Source organism: Polyodon spathula, chromosome 18 (assembly GCF_017654505.1).
Source record: "Polyodon spathula isolate WHYD16114869_AA chromosome 18, ASM1765450v1, whole genome shotgun sequence".
Lineage (NCBI taxonomy): Eukaryota > Metazoa > Chordata > Actinopteri > Acipenseriformes > Polyodontidae > Polyodon > Polyodon spathula.
Window position 1 is genome coordinate 25,701,177 of NC_054551.1, and position 16,417 is coordinate 25,717,593.

General features: G+C 38.4%; 1 protein-coding gene across 2 annotated transcripts in view; it reads left to right on the forward strand.

The window, feature by feature from the left end:
* The window catches only part of si:ch211-267e7.3 (ADAMTS-like protein 2), a 20,002-nt gene extending 4,132 nt beyond the window's left edge, over positions 1-15,870 (forward strand). The window contains exons 2-18 of one of the 2 annotated variants that reach the window (XM_041278264.1): positions 3,785-3,927; positions 5,177-5,252; positions 5,457-5,559; positions 5,922-6,067; positions 6,218-6,341; positions 7,838-7,918; positions 8,191-8,366; positions 8,489-8,945; positions 9,157-9,556; positions 10,203-10,306; positions 11,242-11,368; positions 11,531-11,744; positions 11,897-12,052; positions 12,272-12,442; positions 13,176-13,352; positions 13,910-14,054; positions 14,214-15,870. In XM_041278264.1, coding sequence (XP_041134198.1) covers positions 3,785-3,927; positions 5,177-5,252; positions 5,457-5,559; positions 5,922-6,067; positions 6,218-6,341; positions 7,838-7,918; positions 8,191-8,366; positions 8,489-8,945; positions 9,157-9,556; positions 10,203-10,306; positions 11,242-11,368; positions 11,531-11,744; positions 11,897-12,052; positions 12,272-12,442; positions 13,176-13,352; positions 13,910-14,054; positions 14,214-14,332 — 2,919 coding nt within the window. In that variant the 3' untranslated portion in view covers positions 14,333-15,870. The remainder of the gene's footprint in view (positions 1-3,784; positions 3,928-5,176; positions 5,253-5,456; positions 5,560-5,921; positions 6,068-6,217; positions 6,342-7,837; positions 7,919-8,190; positions 8,367-8,488; positions 8,946-9,156; positions 9,557-10,202; positions 10,307-11,241; positions 11,369-11,530; positions 11,745-11,896; positions 12,053-12,271; positions 12,443-13,175; positions 13,353-13,909; positions 14,055-14,213) is intronic. The other variant, XM_041278265.1, reaches the window with a different exon arrangement.
* Positions 15,871-16,417: the final 547 nt, after the last annotated feature.

The following is a 16,417-nucleotide window of genomic DNA, read 5'->3' on the forward strand; positions in this document are numbered from 1 at the left end:
ATTTCACTAATTTTATTTCAAACAAATCATTTGCACCTGAGCTGATTTAGGGCTGCAGTAGCAAAGGGGTTGAATGCAACCGAGATTAATCTTTTTTTCTCTGTAAATCTTAACTATTTATATTCTGTAGGCATTTTTTAACTTTATCAATGTGAGTAGTAAAGTCTAACTTGAAAGCACCATTGAGTACGCTCAGGTGCCAACAAAATGTGAAAACTTTGCAGGGGAGTAACTACTTCTGCAAAGCTGTGTGTGTGTGTGTGTGTGTGTGTGTGTGTGTGTGTGTGTGTGTGTGTGTGTGTGTATATATATATATATATATATATATATATATATATATATATATATATATATATATATATATATATATATATATATAAGCTTAAATCACCTTACACCAATTTGCTAAATGTATCATTTTCATTTTTAAGTTATACATGGTTTTGATTTTGATCATAAACGGTGAATTACACCGTGTAACAATTTTTTTTTTTTGTTCCTGGGTAGTAAGTGTTATTTCCTAATTGCTTATGCCTCAAAAGTATAGAAAATGGTTATTATTCCCCACAAACTTTGCTTTTGTGACCAGGACAGTGATATTTCAAAATATCACTATTTCCAATGGGAAAACGGGCAAATGTGTGTCTTTTCGTTCACATAAAGTCAGAAAAAAACAACATATGAATCCAAATTAACATGTATTTATACTAAAGTAATACAAAGATGACTACAAAAGATTTAGAAGTGAGTAGTTTTTCGAGACTTACAATTATACTGTAAACACAGTATTGGAAATTGGAAATAGTGATATTTTGAAATATCACTGTCCTGGTCACAAAAGCAAAGTTTGTGGGGAATAATAGCCATTTTCTATACTTTTGAGGCATAAGCAATTAAGAAATAACACTACCCAGGAACAAAAATTGTGTTACATAGTGTTATGCTGAATTCTAGTTATTAATTATAATGAAAGTTTCATCCATTGCTCTGAACTGAATGACTGACCAAATCTGCCATAAACAGTTCAATTGAAGGTGTTATGCTAAATACATTCAAAATAAATTCGGAACAACCTGAAGCCTATATCAGATCCCATAGCGGAGCTTGATAATCACCTTTCACGATTTACTGAGTACAAATACAACAATTGATTCTTCTCCAATTAAAAAAAAACATGATACTTCTATATAGGAGGGTGCTCAAACTTTTGTCCGCTAACTGTATTCCACAAAAACATATCTTTAAAAACAAACATACCTGTACATTGTGGTGTAGTCACATCAGGGGGTTGCCAACCTTGTCATTTTGTTTTTACTGACATACAGATTTACAGTGGCCTTTTTTTACTGACACTATTTTGTTTTTTACTGAAATCATTTAAAAAAATAGGAACAATAAATAAAATATTTAATATAGAAAAGGCTAGTTTTGTGTACTTACATTTCTTTAGGTAATATTTACTTGTTATGGTCATACATGGATGCATTTGCACATACTCTGGATCACTTGCTTTGCTGGTCTGAAGCTGGTGCTGTTTTTAACAGCATTCTTGACAGTCAGAATTCCATTCAGAATGTCTGTAGACAATTAATTTCTGACGTCTGTTTTTACAAGTTTCAGCTGTGAAATTCTGCAGTGCTGTGTGGCAAAGCCAACATATTAATGGCAACCTTGGCAAGTGTAGGAAAATATGGCTCTCTGCTAGTTGTAGACAAGAGTGCAATTTTGTGCCAGTTTTCATCAGCTGCCAGATCATGTCTAAGATCCTTTGAGTCAGTCACTTTTTACTGCATAAATTTCAACAAGGCTATCCAGCATATTTCCAATAACAAAAAAGTATTGCAAGCTGGATGATGTCTCCCAAGCCCGCTGTGCTTTGGTTACTTGGTTGAAGAACGTGTATACTAATTTCAGCAGTGTTAACTGGTATTCTTCTTTTGATACTTTTCACTGCCATCACATAAGGTGTACGTATATGTCATTCAAGCCGATTGGGAAAGCCGCACGCAATAAAAAATATACCAGATTTGTGTCGATTCAGAGTTACAGACATTTTTTAAATTTACGTTTCAGTATTAAAATTTGACTTTTTTTTTAAAACTGGCTGGCCTTAGTGGACAGTTGGCAACCTTCAGTCAAATTTAACATGGCTTACTTCTTTCTCAATCGCCAATACAGCAAAAGCAGTGAGCTTTCCTTGCTTTACTGTTGATCAGAGGCGTTAGGGAAGACTTATTTAAAGTATACTGAGGCAGATATATGGTAAATGCAGCAGTACCGCTTGCATACTAACTCTGCTAAATGTGTTTACAATTAGTTACACTTTGTTAGGTGTTATATCACTGTGCTGACTGTAGAGTGGTGACCTTATCAGGTCAGTTTCTAGTTCATAGACTAGACTGCTTTAATCAAAGCACCTTTCTCTGCAACTCAGTTAGTCAGTCATAAACACTGAACATACTATATATGTTCGGTGTTTCAAGTGCTAACTGGGTATTCTGAATACTCAGTACCTTGTACATCCAGCAGATAACTGAGAATACACATATAAATTTAACAGTGAATACCACGAGTACAATCATTGAGCTTTTATTCTGGTGTCCATTTTAAAAGTTAGCGATGAAAAGGAAATTATGCAAAAAAAGAAACATAACTGACCTTAAGTTAATTCTGTAACTTCTGTAGAGAGTTTAGTTGCATCTGAAATTTTAGCATATGCTCACAACTTATGTTTATAGCTTTCCTATAATAATTTTCTGCATGTCTGTCTGGGAAAGGAGACATTGAATCTCTTATAAATACACATATATAAAAGATAGCAAAATACAGATGTTTTAATATATATTTATATATATATATATATATATATATATATATATATATATAATATTATATATATATATGATATATATATCCTGTCTAGATCTGTGACGGTATCATAGTAAGATTTCTAAAGACAAAACACATTTCTGCCAGCTTCTAAGTGCAGTTTATGTGCCCTGATACTGGGGTTGGAAGGAGCGATTAACTTGATGTCTAGACAGAGAAGTTCTTCTCAGTTAACCCAAACGCTCACCCCTTGCATCTGGTTCAATTCATGGGCCTGTGTTCCATCTCTCTCTCTCTCTCTCTCTCTCTCTCTCTCTCTCTCTCTTCTTTCTCTCTCTCTATCCCTGTCTCTCATTCTCTCTTGCTTTCCTGCTTCCTTTTCTTTTGCAGGAGTCACGTCAAAACGTCAAAGTTTTGTTTTGTTTTTTTAATCTCCTCTTTGTACTTTGTTAGAGAAGACATTCACACCAATCCTGAGCTCTGTTTGAAATTTAAGCCATAGCTTCTCTACTTCTTATACCAGTAAAAACCTGTAGGTTGATCTGAGCCTACATTTCCCTTTAGGACTGAATAAAAAAAAAAAAAAAAAAACATATTTGAACTTGAATCCCCTTTTGCTCAGGGCACAAGTATTAAACTACAAAAGACGACTTTGTTTGCAAGCAAAGATACCATGGTATAAAGGCCTTCAAAGATTGGCATATCTGTCTAGATAGATATGTTTTTGAAACGTCCAATAGAAAAGATAAAGGTATAAGATGTGTAAGATATACCCTGTGGGTCAGGTGCTAGCTTACAGTTTTCATTTCTCATCTGTAGACACTTTTCTTCTGATTAGTTCTGAAGCTGTGTAAGACGCCACTGATTGTTTTATACTCTTCCATGCACTGTGGTATCCATTGTACACCCGTAATGTGTGGATGGGTGTAAAGAGCTGGTTCTTTATCTTTGCCAGGACAGTAGTGAGGGGTCAGAGGGGTTCCTGAGCCTCACCGAGGAGGTTGCCAAGTGGTGGGGAGAGTGGAGCTCCTGGTCCACCTGCTCTCGTACCTGTGGAGGGGGTGTCCAGTCCCAGGAACGCCACTGCCTGAAGCAAAGGTAGGACTCCCACCATTCCCACCTGCAACAGGACTACCCCCTTTTAAAGAAGCAGAATTATGTGTAGGCAATAGTTTTAGATGTTTTTTTTTTAAAGCTAGTTTTATTTGGTCATGGTCAAGTTGGCTAAAGGTGTAAGTATAAATGACATTTACTATTAAATAATTCTCTTACTTTACTGTAAACTGCCATTGGGTTTTAGAAATTGTAACTGAGTAAACAACACATTGAATCCAATTCTAGATGTAACTCGGATCAACTGAGAATAATTGCAAATGTCAAGAAGTAAAAATAGCATTGGAAGCTACTTCCCTTTTTAATCAGCTTTTTAATGTTTTCTGTCTCGTATGAAACAATTATTTTGTCCATTTATGAATATTTTTAAACTGGAGCAAATGTTAATTGGTGTTAATTGCCCTACGGATCTCAGTCTTCCTCACAAAAAAAAAAAAAAAAAAAAAAAGAAAAAACAATAAAACTACATCTAGCACCACAGTGTATATTCATTTTAGTACAGCATGTAGGATTATTACAGCAAACAGTACGATGGCTGTGCTTATATCTGCAGTTGTTGCACTAGTTACACTTGTGTACAATACTTTGCCATGCTTTTTGAGTAGATAAGTAAATGTAATTGTTAAAACAAATACAAATCTACACTTTGGTTCTGGAGACACACATTCTTGCTCTACACCTCCTATAGTCAAAGTTGGCCCCAGCTGGAACCCATTAGCACGCCCCTGTGAAGTAAAAAAAAAAAAAAAGAAGAAGCAACATCTGGCTGCTGTGGTGTGTTGCTGGAAAGCTTTATGAAAAGCCTGGGAACGTACAACATCTGTGCTGTAGCAGGGAGCTTCAAACATGAACTAAACGTTAACACTTTTCTGCATTGGCCCAATAGTTGAGATGCCAAGTACAGAAATGATGCTTACAAAATCTTTTATCAAAGTGTAACCATTATGGAAATTTTTTCCTGGTTTTAATCCGCTTTGCTCAACATGGGACCTTGTCTATCACTACTGCTGATCAGTGCACTTTTGATGTCATAAAATAACTGCATCTGTAATAATAATTTTAAAAAAAGACCTATTTGAAATGTTACATTGTAATTAATATTTATTATACATGTAGGATAATATGTGGTGTCTTTCTGGCATTACTATTCATAAACAAAATCCAGACAGTTAAGCTGAATCTGAGCACCTACTTGCTAAATGTCTAAATGTTAATACTTTCTTCATTTTTCCAGGCTTGTTTCATCACAACATGTGAACAGCACTTTATGCGTTGGCTCAGCAAAGAAATACCAGCTGTGCCAAATTCAGGTAACTCATTTAAAACACCCGCTTTCAGCAGTGGCTTTATGGCCTTTTCATGCACATATCTTTTTTGTTTCCCTATACTACTGGATGCATAGCATAGGTTGCTGTTCTGGTATATACAACTCCTCCTGCTGGAGACAGAGAGGTCCACTAGTGGATATGCTGCAGAAGCACTACCCATTGATGTGTTCTTTATTATGTTCACAGGCCTGCCCCAACAATGGGATCAGTTTTAAACAACAGCAGTGTTCATCCTTCAATGCCAAAGCCTTCAGTAGGAAACATTTTAACTGGGTACCCCTCTATCCAGGTAAGCTAAGGTCTCCTTAATCTGGAGAAATAGCCAAACAGCTTTCCTTATTGATGTAGCTTTTCTGGCATTTGGCTTGCTGATGTAAATGTAAGTACTGGTAAAACTGCATCCCATTTAATTCTGAAAAAAAGAGTTTTCTTGCAGAAGATTGAAGGACACAGCTTGACATCTTGTTCACAGATCTCAAACAATGGTTGAGAGTTGCAGTTTTAAACCATTGGTACTGGATGGAAGTGAATCTGACCGTGTCAGAAATAGATACTTTCCAAAGACAAACTGGCTTCAGATTGTTACAATGCAGTCCATTACAGGAATTGTAGTTTGTTTAATGGTCTCTCTCTCACTCACACACTGCTCAGATGACTATATCAACATATCGAACAAGCCATGTGACCTTCAGTGCACCACTAGCAATGGGGAAAGGCAGCTCCTGGTCCGTGCTCACGATGGCACCTCCTGCAGGGACAGGACATTCCAGGGAGTCTGTATTGAGGGCAAATGTGAGGTAATACTAGAGCATCACACACGTGTGTGCAGATTTGCATACACATCTGGGTGACTCAAGTGACCCATTTTGTGTAGGTGTGGAAATGCACGAGATAGCTTTTGTGAGCTGTGAGGCTTTTGACTGGTTTCTCTTGTGCTTCCCTGCCAGGTAGTGGGATGTGACGGGATGTTGTACTCCAGTAAAACTACAGATAAGTGTGGAGTGTGTGGAGGGGATGGCAGATCATGCTACCGGATCTCTGGGTCTTACCGAAAAGGAATCACACAGTTAGGTATACCTTACACTGGAATCCAGGGGTTGTAAGCTTTTCTGCTTCTACCACTACCCAAGTAAAAAACGCTATATACAGTGAAGTCACTTGGAATTTAGTTTATGCAAAACCTGTGTGAAACAGATGAAGCCTTGAAGTCTTTCATTACAGCCAGCCCTTTTATATTTCTATAAAGACGGAGGAATTTGGCTGTTTGGAATTCTAAAGTCCACATCTTTGGAATGGGGAGAATTTTGTTGTATAGCTCTTTTCATTATTTATTGACATCTGCCTGTCATTAAATGCTAATAAGCAAGCTGCACGTGAAATTGCTGAAAACGCAATGCAATAATTAGGAACAGATATCTTGCAGGAATCAGTGACAGTAAAATGCATGTGTAAACTTACTAATTAACCATTATAACCACTTTGGTTTTAGTTATTACCATATCCTACACTTCAAAGTACCTTTTTTCACAAAAAAATAGCATTTCTTATCCAGAAGAGGGTGCTAAAGATCTATTACAGTTGTCAAGAGCCTATTGGTTTCAAATAGATGTATAAAAATGCCATGGACCATAGTGTTAGCTGTATTAAAACATTAATCTTTATTTTGTTGCAACTGTAGAAACAAAGATAGTTGGTCAATTGGTGAAATAATCTCCATGGAGCAGGATTATTTAAACACCAGTTCAATACTTGGAGGTGTTTTTTCCTATTTAACCCTTCCATTAATTTTGTCAAGGTTAAGAAGAACTTCTTTATTGAGTATTACATGAGAACAAGACATATAATATATATATATATATATATATATATATATATATATATATATATATATATATATATATAGACTGGGACCTAGGAGTCCCACAAGGTTCCAACATTAATACCGACGACAATCAACTCCCCAGTAATGTTGTTGAAGCTGACACCCTGGGATCCTTCAAGAAGCTGCTTGATGAGATTTTGGGATCAATAAGCTACTAACAACCAAACGAGCAAGATGGGCCGAATGGCCTCCTCTCGTTTGTAAACTTTCTTATGTTCTTATGTTCTTATATGTTGACAAATGCTCCAAAGATAAGGCAGGGCCTCAAGGTTCTGCCAGGACTGATAGAGTAAAAACATTTCTAATTCAACTGAATTTTATTCAGAATGCCAAATGCCAGTTTGCTGTTGATTTTCCACCACTTTCTAGAATTAAACCGTGTTCGGATAGGAGAATTTTATTAATGTTTATCAGTCAACTATGGTTCTGTTGACTAAGCCACAGTACTCTGCTCTTTGTGCTTACTTTGACGAATTCATAGTTTTCAGTTGAATTGGAAACTTATCAATTAAAAGATTAGATTCCGAAATGGAAATGTTTTAACTTTGTATAACTCTAAAGTTAAGGTATTACACATTTGCGTAATTACTAAATAAAGTTTATTATCAGAACATTCATAACATGCTATATAATTTAATATAAACAGGATATTTATTGTGTTTGACCTTTATTTTCTCATATTTAGGCTATCTATTTATAACTAACATCCCTGTTGGAGCAACAGACATTCAGATCATCGAACGACGAAAAACTGAAAATATTTTAGGTAACTGTAAAACTAAACTGTAACAACTAGCTCAAGGTAGGATATTGTATCCTGTTTCAGTTTTCCAGTATTCAAATATTCATCACTTTATCAGAAAAATAATCAAAACATTTTCTCTTTAATTCAGTGGCTGACAAATCTTCTCTTTCTACTACAGAACATTTAATGTGCATAAAACATTTACTGTAAATCTCATGTTAAGATGAAAACAATTAAAATGTCATATTTAAGTCATGCTATTCTTATTCCTATTCTTGCATTGTTGCTCATAGCTCTGTCAGATGAAGCAGGCCATTTCTTCTTCAATGGCAACACTGTGATTGATAATCCCAGGAACTTCCGTGTGGCAGGCACAGTATTTAAATACCGGAGGCCTTCCAATTTTTTTACAGATGGGTTTGAATACATAATCTCGCAAGGACCCACCAACCAAGGTCTGAACGTGATGGTAGGTTGAGTGAAAATGAATGCTGCATTTCAATATTTATATTTAACAATTCTCTAACTGGGAGAGGGCCCCAGGGGGTACTGTTGTTGTTTATGTTCTATATTGTTTTCCATTCCTCAAAGTACTATAACCTGAACGGGAAGATGCCCCACATCACTTACGAGTACACTGTGCCCAGCTCTCTGCTGCTCAGGACAGCGCCTCCAGTGATGGAGATGGAGCTCTATGACAGCGTCCCCGAGCCTGGTGTGGAAAACACTGGGGCAGGTGTGGGCCCACAGCCTGAGCAAGACAAGCAAGACCCTATCCAAGACTTTAATGGCACATCAGTGGAGCTCATGTACGATGGCAACGAAATTGACAGCAATGAGGACTACAAGCATGGGAATGACACCCCCCCTCTGACCTCCGAGAGCAACCCCGCCACACACCTGGGGTCTGAAGGGCTGGTGTGGGAGCTGCAGGCCCCCCTGAATCTCTCCGATATCCCCAGCGTTCTCTTCTTCAAGCCTGTGAACAAGCACTTTCAAAATAGAGCAGGCAACCGGCTGCAAGATGAGGATAGACCATCCAAATTTGGTGAGTACCCTCAATATTTTCTCCAAATTGTTATTTTAAGTGCACCTTGGAAAGCATTGTTCTGTTCCTGCCCTCTCCCTGAACAGCGGTTTCAGATGTCTCAGTATATTATATAAAATGTAACTGCATTCAGTATATGGATACAGATCTCCGTGTAAAAGTAGCAGAACAAAAAAATAATCTTAGCCCCTGGCATCATCTGTTCATTCAGGTCCCGAGTCTAACCGGATCTATGGAAATTCTGCCAACCAGAATATCACCCGACGCCCACCCAAGACTCATTTTAAGAACCTGTTCTTCAGCCTCCTCTCAAAGCCCGGGGGTCTGCAGAGGGCTTGTAAGAACAGTTCAGTGCAGGTCGTGCTGTGCCCTCAGTCTGGGAGCCCTCAGTCACAGCTCAGCCTCCAAAACTCTAGTGCCTTTGTTGACAACAACTTGTCCCTGGATATCTACCCCGGGAGTCTCAACTCTGAGCGCCACGCTGGACCTGACGAAAGTGTCTCTTACAGCATGATGACAGAACTGGAGCACTCACAACCCAATTCCTCCCACCAGCTGAACCTGCTCCATCTCCATGATGTGGAGCCCGTTCAGGCTCCTGGTACAGAGAGGTAGGTGCAGTGACCTAGTGAGCTTTTGGGAATGTAAGGACTCTCACCACAACAATGCAACCCCTGACATATTGAACCAAGCAAGAGAATCTGATTACAAACGAAAAACATAACTATTGACTGCAGGACACTGCTTGGCACTAAAATGAATAGGTAAGTTTGCCTTGTCATCACATATGTGTTTGTTTTAGCTTTCTTTATTCACGGAGCAGGCGATAGACACCTTTTGAGACAACAGTGCAAGCTTTATATGACAGTCAACGTCAACAGGGTCTATTTCTACAGGGCTAAAACTTGTAAGCCTTCTCCATGGCAGACACGTTTCTACTGTATTATTATTGTACTTAGTTATCTTAATAAGAAGTCAATGAGTCCTAAAGAGACATTAACACAAGAGTACTTATAGAGCAAAGAGACAACATTCATATCTGTCAGCTGTAGCATACTTTGTTAGAATACTTCAGCCTATTAATCCCAATGCCCTTTACCAGTTGGGCAGTGCCATTCTTCGTGTCAGACCTCAGGTATGTTTTACGCAGCAGTGGACATTAATAACACATTTTCATGATAGACAGCTACAGTAGCGTATTAGTTCTAGTGGATTCCTCTTTTATAATCTTTCTCCTGCTTTCCCCTTTTCCCACAGCAATGAGTATGAGGTGGAATCAGTAGATCATGTCATCAGTCTGGCTGACTTGTACAGATGGAAGGTATCTGCGTATGCACCCTGCAGTTCAACATGTACTACAGGTGCATCTACATACCACACTATACATTCTGCTGTGTACACTTCATTATGTATCGTGTATATGAATGTATATAAAAAAAGTGGTACTTTTTTTTTTTTTTTTTTTTTTTTTTTAATTCAAAATACACATGGTACATGCAACAATTGTTTTGTATTTTTATTAATGTATTGATTTATTTGTTGATTTATTTAGGTGTTTTAGACATTGTGGAATGACATGTTCCTGTAAAAAAAAAATACAGCCTCCGCGCACACCCAACTATTTCTCTGTAGCAAGTATTAGAATACTGTATATTCCAGTGAGATAATGGGTGTATTCAATAAATCTAGTACTTCAGACTTGGTCTACTTCTTCAATAGAATTAGCAGATGTGTAAAGAATAGCAACAGACGCACACACTGAATCATGGTCCACTACAGCCCATTCACTTCAGAGCTTGTGAGGTTAAGAAAACTATTGCATTTACATGTAGCAGAATTCTGTATGTAAATGTGGTTGGTAACTTAAGCAAATGGTGTTTTATCTAAACTTCATGATACTTTACTGTATACCTGTTTAATGTCTCCTCATTTCTTACAAATCATAAAAAATGTAAACCTTGAATAGTTGTCTGGAAACATAAGTGTTGGTAGTACCTTTTATAAAAGTTTTCCACTGTAAATTTTGCAGTTTTCCCACGGTTATGCTATGCATTTACCATAGTTTTCCACAGTTTGTCATGTTTTTAAATTTGCTTTACAATACCTCTCTGTGCTTCTGCTTTACCACGCTTTCCCTATGCTTTATTAATGCTTTTACTACGGTAAACTTTGTAGGCATAACTTAAGTTGAGCTTGAACTGAATCCACACTTGCTGGCATACCTCACTTTTCAAAAAAGGAAGCAGATAGAGATTTCTGAATTTAGTTTGTTAAAATGTGTCTTTGTTTCCTGCAGGAGTCACTACTTCCTACGCCATGTGTGTCCACTATGATGGAGTGGAGGTTGATGAAAGCTATTGTGATGCAGTTACGCGACCAGAACCAACTCATGAATTCTGTTCAGGGAAAGAATGTCTACCCAGGTCAGTTTGGCCAGACATGTAACAGACACTTTGGCTTTGTATATGATGGATGGATGGATGGATGCATGCGTGGATTTATTATAAAACCAAAGAAGCCTTGCACCATCACAGGTGTTCTCCTAATCAAGTGGCTCCTAAGTAGGGGTGTTGTCTGTAATTCAGGTGGGAGACCAGTAGGTGGAGCGAGTGCTCACGGACGTGTGGGGAGGGCTATCAGTTCCGTACAGTGCGCTGCTGGAAGATGTTGGCGCCGGGGTTCGACAGCTCTGTGTACGATGATCAGTGTGAGGCAGCAGAGCTCCAGAGGCCCATGGAACGGAAGATGTGCAGAAACAAGGGCTGTGGGCCACAGTGGGAGATCTCCGAGTGGTCTGAGGTAATGTCTAAATTACCTCACTTGTTTTGTACATTTCTGAATATTTTATATCCTTACAATTTTTGTTATTTAATTTCTGTTATGTTCATGAGCAAGTTTTTTGTTTTTAGTAGTTAGTGCAGTGTGTTAACACTACTTCTCCCTGCTGACAGTGCTCTGCGAGATGTGGAGGGAAGGGGGTGGTGAGACGGGAGGTGCGCTGTTCAATGGAAGCCCGTCTGTGCAATGAATCCTCTAAACCGTTGAGTGAGAGGGAGTGTGATGGCCCGCCTTGCGACAGGAGGTGGACTGTGTCTGACTGGGGACCGGTGAGTTTCCATGTTTGAGGTTTTTTTTAACCTTGTGGAAATGTGTTGTATAGCCAACACTATACCATATGCAAGCTGAACAAATACATACGCAGCATTTGGGAAGTGAAACGGAAGTCAATTTGGGTGTCTTCTGAATCGCTTTTACACCAGTGCATTACATCTTCTGTGTTAAGAGGAATTTATTTTGAGATATCTATTTATCTCCATGTCTCCAAGTGCTCGGGGCCCTGCGGCGAGGGCCGGATGATGAGATACGTGGTTTGCAAGAACAGCAATGGGAACGTCATCTCAGACTTGCAGTGCGATCTGGAGCTGAAGCCCCTTGCCGTGTACCCCTGCGGGGACAAGAACTGCCCTGCCCACTGGGTGGAGCAAGAGTGGGAGCAGGTACACAATATAGAAGGGATGATAACCCACAATGTGGAGGGCATTCCATTATTGTGCTTCACCTGTGTTGTGTGAAATTTAATTACTTTAAATTTAAAAGTAAGTTGATGTGGAAGTAAATAAGGCAATTACTTCACAGAGTAATTTTAAAAGGTCCTTTATTATTTCACACACACACACACGCAGTTACATACACAGATGCTATACTGCGAATAACGATATCCCTAACGGGACATAACCCAACAAGGTTACATACAAAGATTATATTAATCACAGATCAATACAATCCATGAGACGCAACTGAACTAATTCTTACCCTTCCAAGCGGATCGGGAGAGCCCTTCGACCCTGGTAAGAGAAAGCAGCTGTCTCCAAGAAATTACCGAGCAGGACTGCGCGCTAATCCTCACGGCTGACTCTCATCAGAGCAGAGGAGAACCCCGTCCTTTATAACTTACCAAGTTAGGCTTTTGCATGCGAGAGAGTAATTGGCCAGATCACTCCCTCGAGGCTCGGCCCTCTGAATAAACTATTCCTTTCCCTAGAACATTCTAACCAAAACAAGTTATAGAAACGTGACAAAAACAAGTTATATAAGATATGGGGTTATTATAGGGCAAGGGCAAAGATGAACTCGAACGCATTTCTAGAACTTTATAAAACACACTTTTTTTTTATTACAACCTGTTACTTTTGTAAAGTCTGATTTTTTTATTGGTGTTATGTTCCGCAGTGCAATGCCACCTGTGGGCGAGGGGTAAAGACCCGGCAGGTGATCTGTGTTGGACTGGAGAACGGGGTCTACAAGGAATATCCTGAGCAGAGCTGCAGCTCCTCACAGAGACCCGAGGAGGAGACTGTCTGCTTTGAGAGGCCCTGCTCTAAATGGTTTACCACTTCGTGGTCACAGGTAGACCCGACACAGGGCTTCTTCTCTATAGCAATGTGTTTAGGGGTTCCGGATTTTAAAACAGCCTTTTTGTGCATCATAGAAGCCAGTCCCAACACCTTGGATTAGGCCTCCTTAGCCATTTATTAGTGAAGAAAGCACATGATAACATAGTGCCGGTTCCATGATTTGAATATTCAAACCTACACTGCCTGAAACATATTCAGAGGCAAAAATAACCACATTTGCATGTGCTCCTATATTAAAATGTATAATATGCTAACAATTGCATAAATTACATCTGAAATCAATAACACATATACATAACACTATACATAGTACTATACAGTACTATGATTCCATCTCCACATTTACATGTAACATGCAATATAAATAATATCTATTGCGTGTAGTACACTGGATACAAAAGCTTCTTAAAACGTGCAATCTGTGTATCTACCTGCATAACCCTTGCATATTTTGAACCTAACCGATTATCCTAAAGCAAGGTTTGCAGTTTCCAGGTAGAGAATCTGACTGCTGTCTCTGTTCGCTGTGCTTTCTTGTTCCAATTCTAGTGTAGTAAGACATGTGGGAGTGGGGTGAAAGTGCGGGAGGTCAAGTGTTACCAAGGAGAGGAGGTCGGACACAGCTGTGACCCAGGGACCAAACCAGAGTCCCGGCAGACATGTGAGATCCAGCCCTGCCCCACAGAAGCTCCAGGTACAGTTCAGACAGTGTGCGACTACTCATCAAAAGAAAGAAAGAAGTATTTCACACCAGCAAGTTGTTAAAAAAAACTGCTAGGTTGCATTAAAACGGTCTTTATGTACCTCATTTTCTTAATTACTTGAAATAACAAGCCTGTTCCATCTCCTATAGATGAGGTCTGCAAGGACAAAGCTACTGCAAACTGTGCCCTTGTTCTGAAGGTGAAACTCTGCACACACTGGTACTACAGGAAGGCCTGCTGTCAATCGTGCAAAAACAAGACCCAATAGGACGATCAGGGAGACAGAAAACAGCTGGAGAGAGGGATGTGAGAGCTGTCTCATAACAGGACATCTATACGTATCAAATCTAGTAGGTTCTAGACTTGTCTGAAGAAGTAGGCTCTTGAAAAAGGGCCATAAGGTGTGTATTTATACAGGACTGTTACAGGCTGCAGAAGCCCCATGCATCTCAGTTTCACAAGTACTTGGTAAAAGCCAGAAAGACCACAGGCAAGGCCTATAATTACCTTTGGAGATTTTTGCCTGTATTTCTTACTCGTGATTATAGAAGTCATGTTTTTTGTATTTGATTTGTACATATGTTTGTATAACCAACCATTTATTTTGTAAGAAATAGAATATAAAATAGACTACTTTGAACAGTAAATAACAGTAACTTAAAACAATGTGCGACTCTGCAATGGGTGAAGGCTTTGACTTTCCTAAATCTCTTCTACTAATAATGATGTTTCTGGCTTCCTGTTGACCCCATTTGAAGTCATCTTTGCATACCATTTTGAAAGTTACTGTTTCAGAACTGTCATGAGGTAGCTGCCAACATTGTGAAATGTATTTTAATGAGATGCAATGGTTGCGTAGCGCTTTATCAGTGTCAGTGTGTTTTAGGTTATTTGTGATATTCAAAGTATTTAAGAATGGCCCCAGAGCTTTCCAGTTGATCTTGAACAGCACCCCACCTGACACATAGGGGTTAATAAAAATCACCACAACATAGGAGGGATTCTAGTCATCTATTGCCTACAATCAATCAGATATTACCTCTGATAGACCCATTAAAGAAATAGAACAAACTTCATCCACATCCAATATAATGTCATTTATTCAAATGTTATGCTCAGGCAAACGGCAGAATACAATAAAAATGAGTTTTTATTTATATTTGGTTTGTCTTTTATGTTGCTTTAGGTACAGAAGAAGTAGGTTGCCATCTCTTCTGTAACCAGTAACATACAGTTTACATTCTATATACTGTTTTCTTCAGCCCTTCATATGCCAGTGTTACAAACTGCATTGTATTAAAAGTATGTTTAATATCTTAAGTAACATTACATAAAAAAAACATTTACAAAAATACTGTATATTAGATTCATATTAAACTAATTGTATTCCACCTGCATTAACGGGAGAGCAATGGAATCATTTAAAACTGTTCATTCATCCCAATGGTCAAACCTAAAAAATAACAGATTGTGATGCACTTGCAGATTTTTCCAGCCATCAAACTTGTTGAAAGCACGGTTCATGTGTCACCAACTTTGTTTTAAAACTAAGCTGCGCTGATTCTACATGACTCACGGTTCACGCTGCTGTAGTTACATTGTCAGATCAGTTCCTCTTCCAGAGGTGGCGGCTTCCTTCTCTTTACTCAATAGTAAACCTCAACTGAATTAACTTGCATTTGACAGCTAAAAGTAGCTAACACTAAAGACGCAATATATGCCTAGGTTATATAAAAAAATTGCCAAATTTTTTTTTTTTTTTTTTTTAAATGGACAATTTGCAATTGGCACATAACAGATCTGTACCAATAGTACCTCTATACATTATATAATTATACACAAAGTGTTGGAAGAACTAGCATTGCTAAATGTTTCTTTTTAATTCTCAGCAAGTTTATATCTTTTGATGGTTTATATGTTACGGTTCCTATTAACCTACGACTTGTTTGTCTCAAATCTTTCTTTCAATGACCTCACCCTTCCCATTTACTCTATTCCCTTTACACAGCGCCCTCACAGGTCGGGAGATTCATCCCCAAAAATCATTCTGTCCGTCATAGGTACCTGTCATTTTTCATTAAATTGTTAACATCACAACGCCTTTTTACACTTAACTTTAAAGTATGTTTCAAAGTTCTTTTCAAAATAGGCCGCTCTAGCGCACTGATAGTGTACGGATTATTGCCCACTTTATCAAACAGGTAACACAGGAATAACGATCCATGATGTGGTACTGAATAGAAAAGGCAGGAGTACTTTTTTTTGATTTAGAGGACAGAATTCAAACCCCAGTGAACTTGAGCAGACATTTTGAAAAGAGCTTTGAAACATGCTTTACAGTTGGAAAATGTAA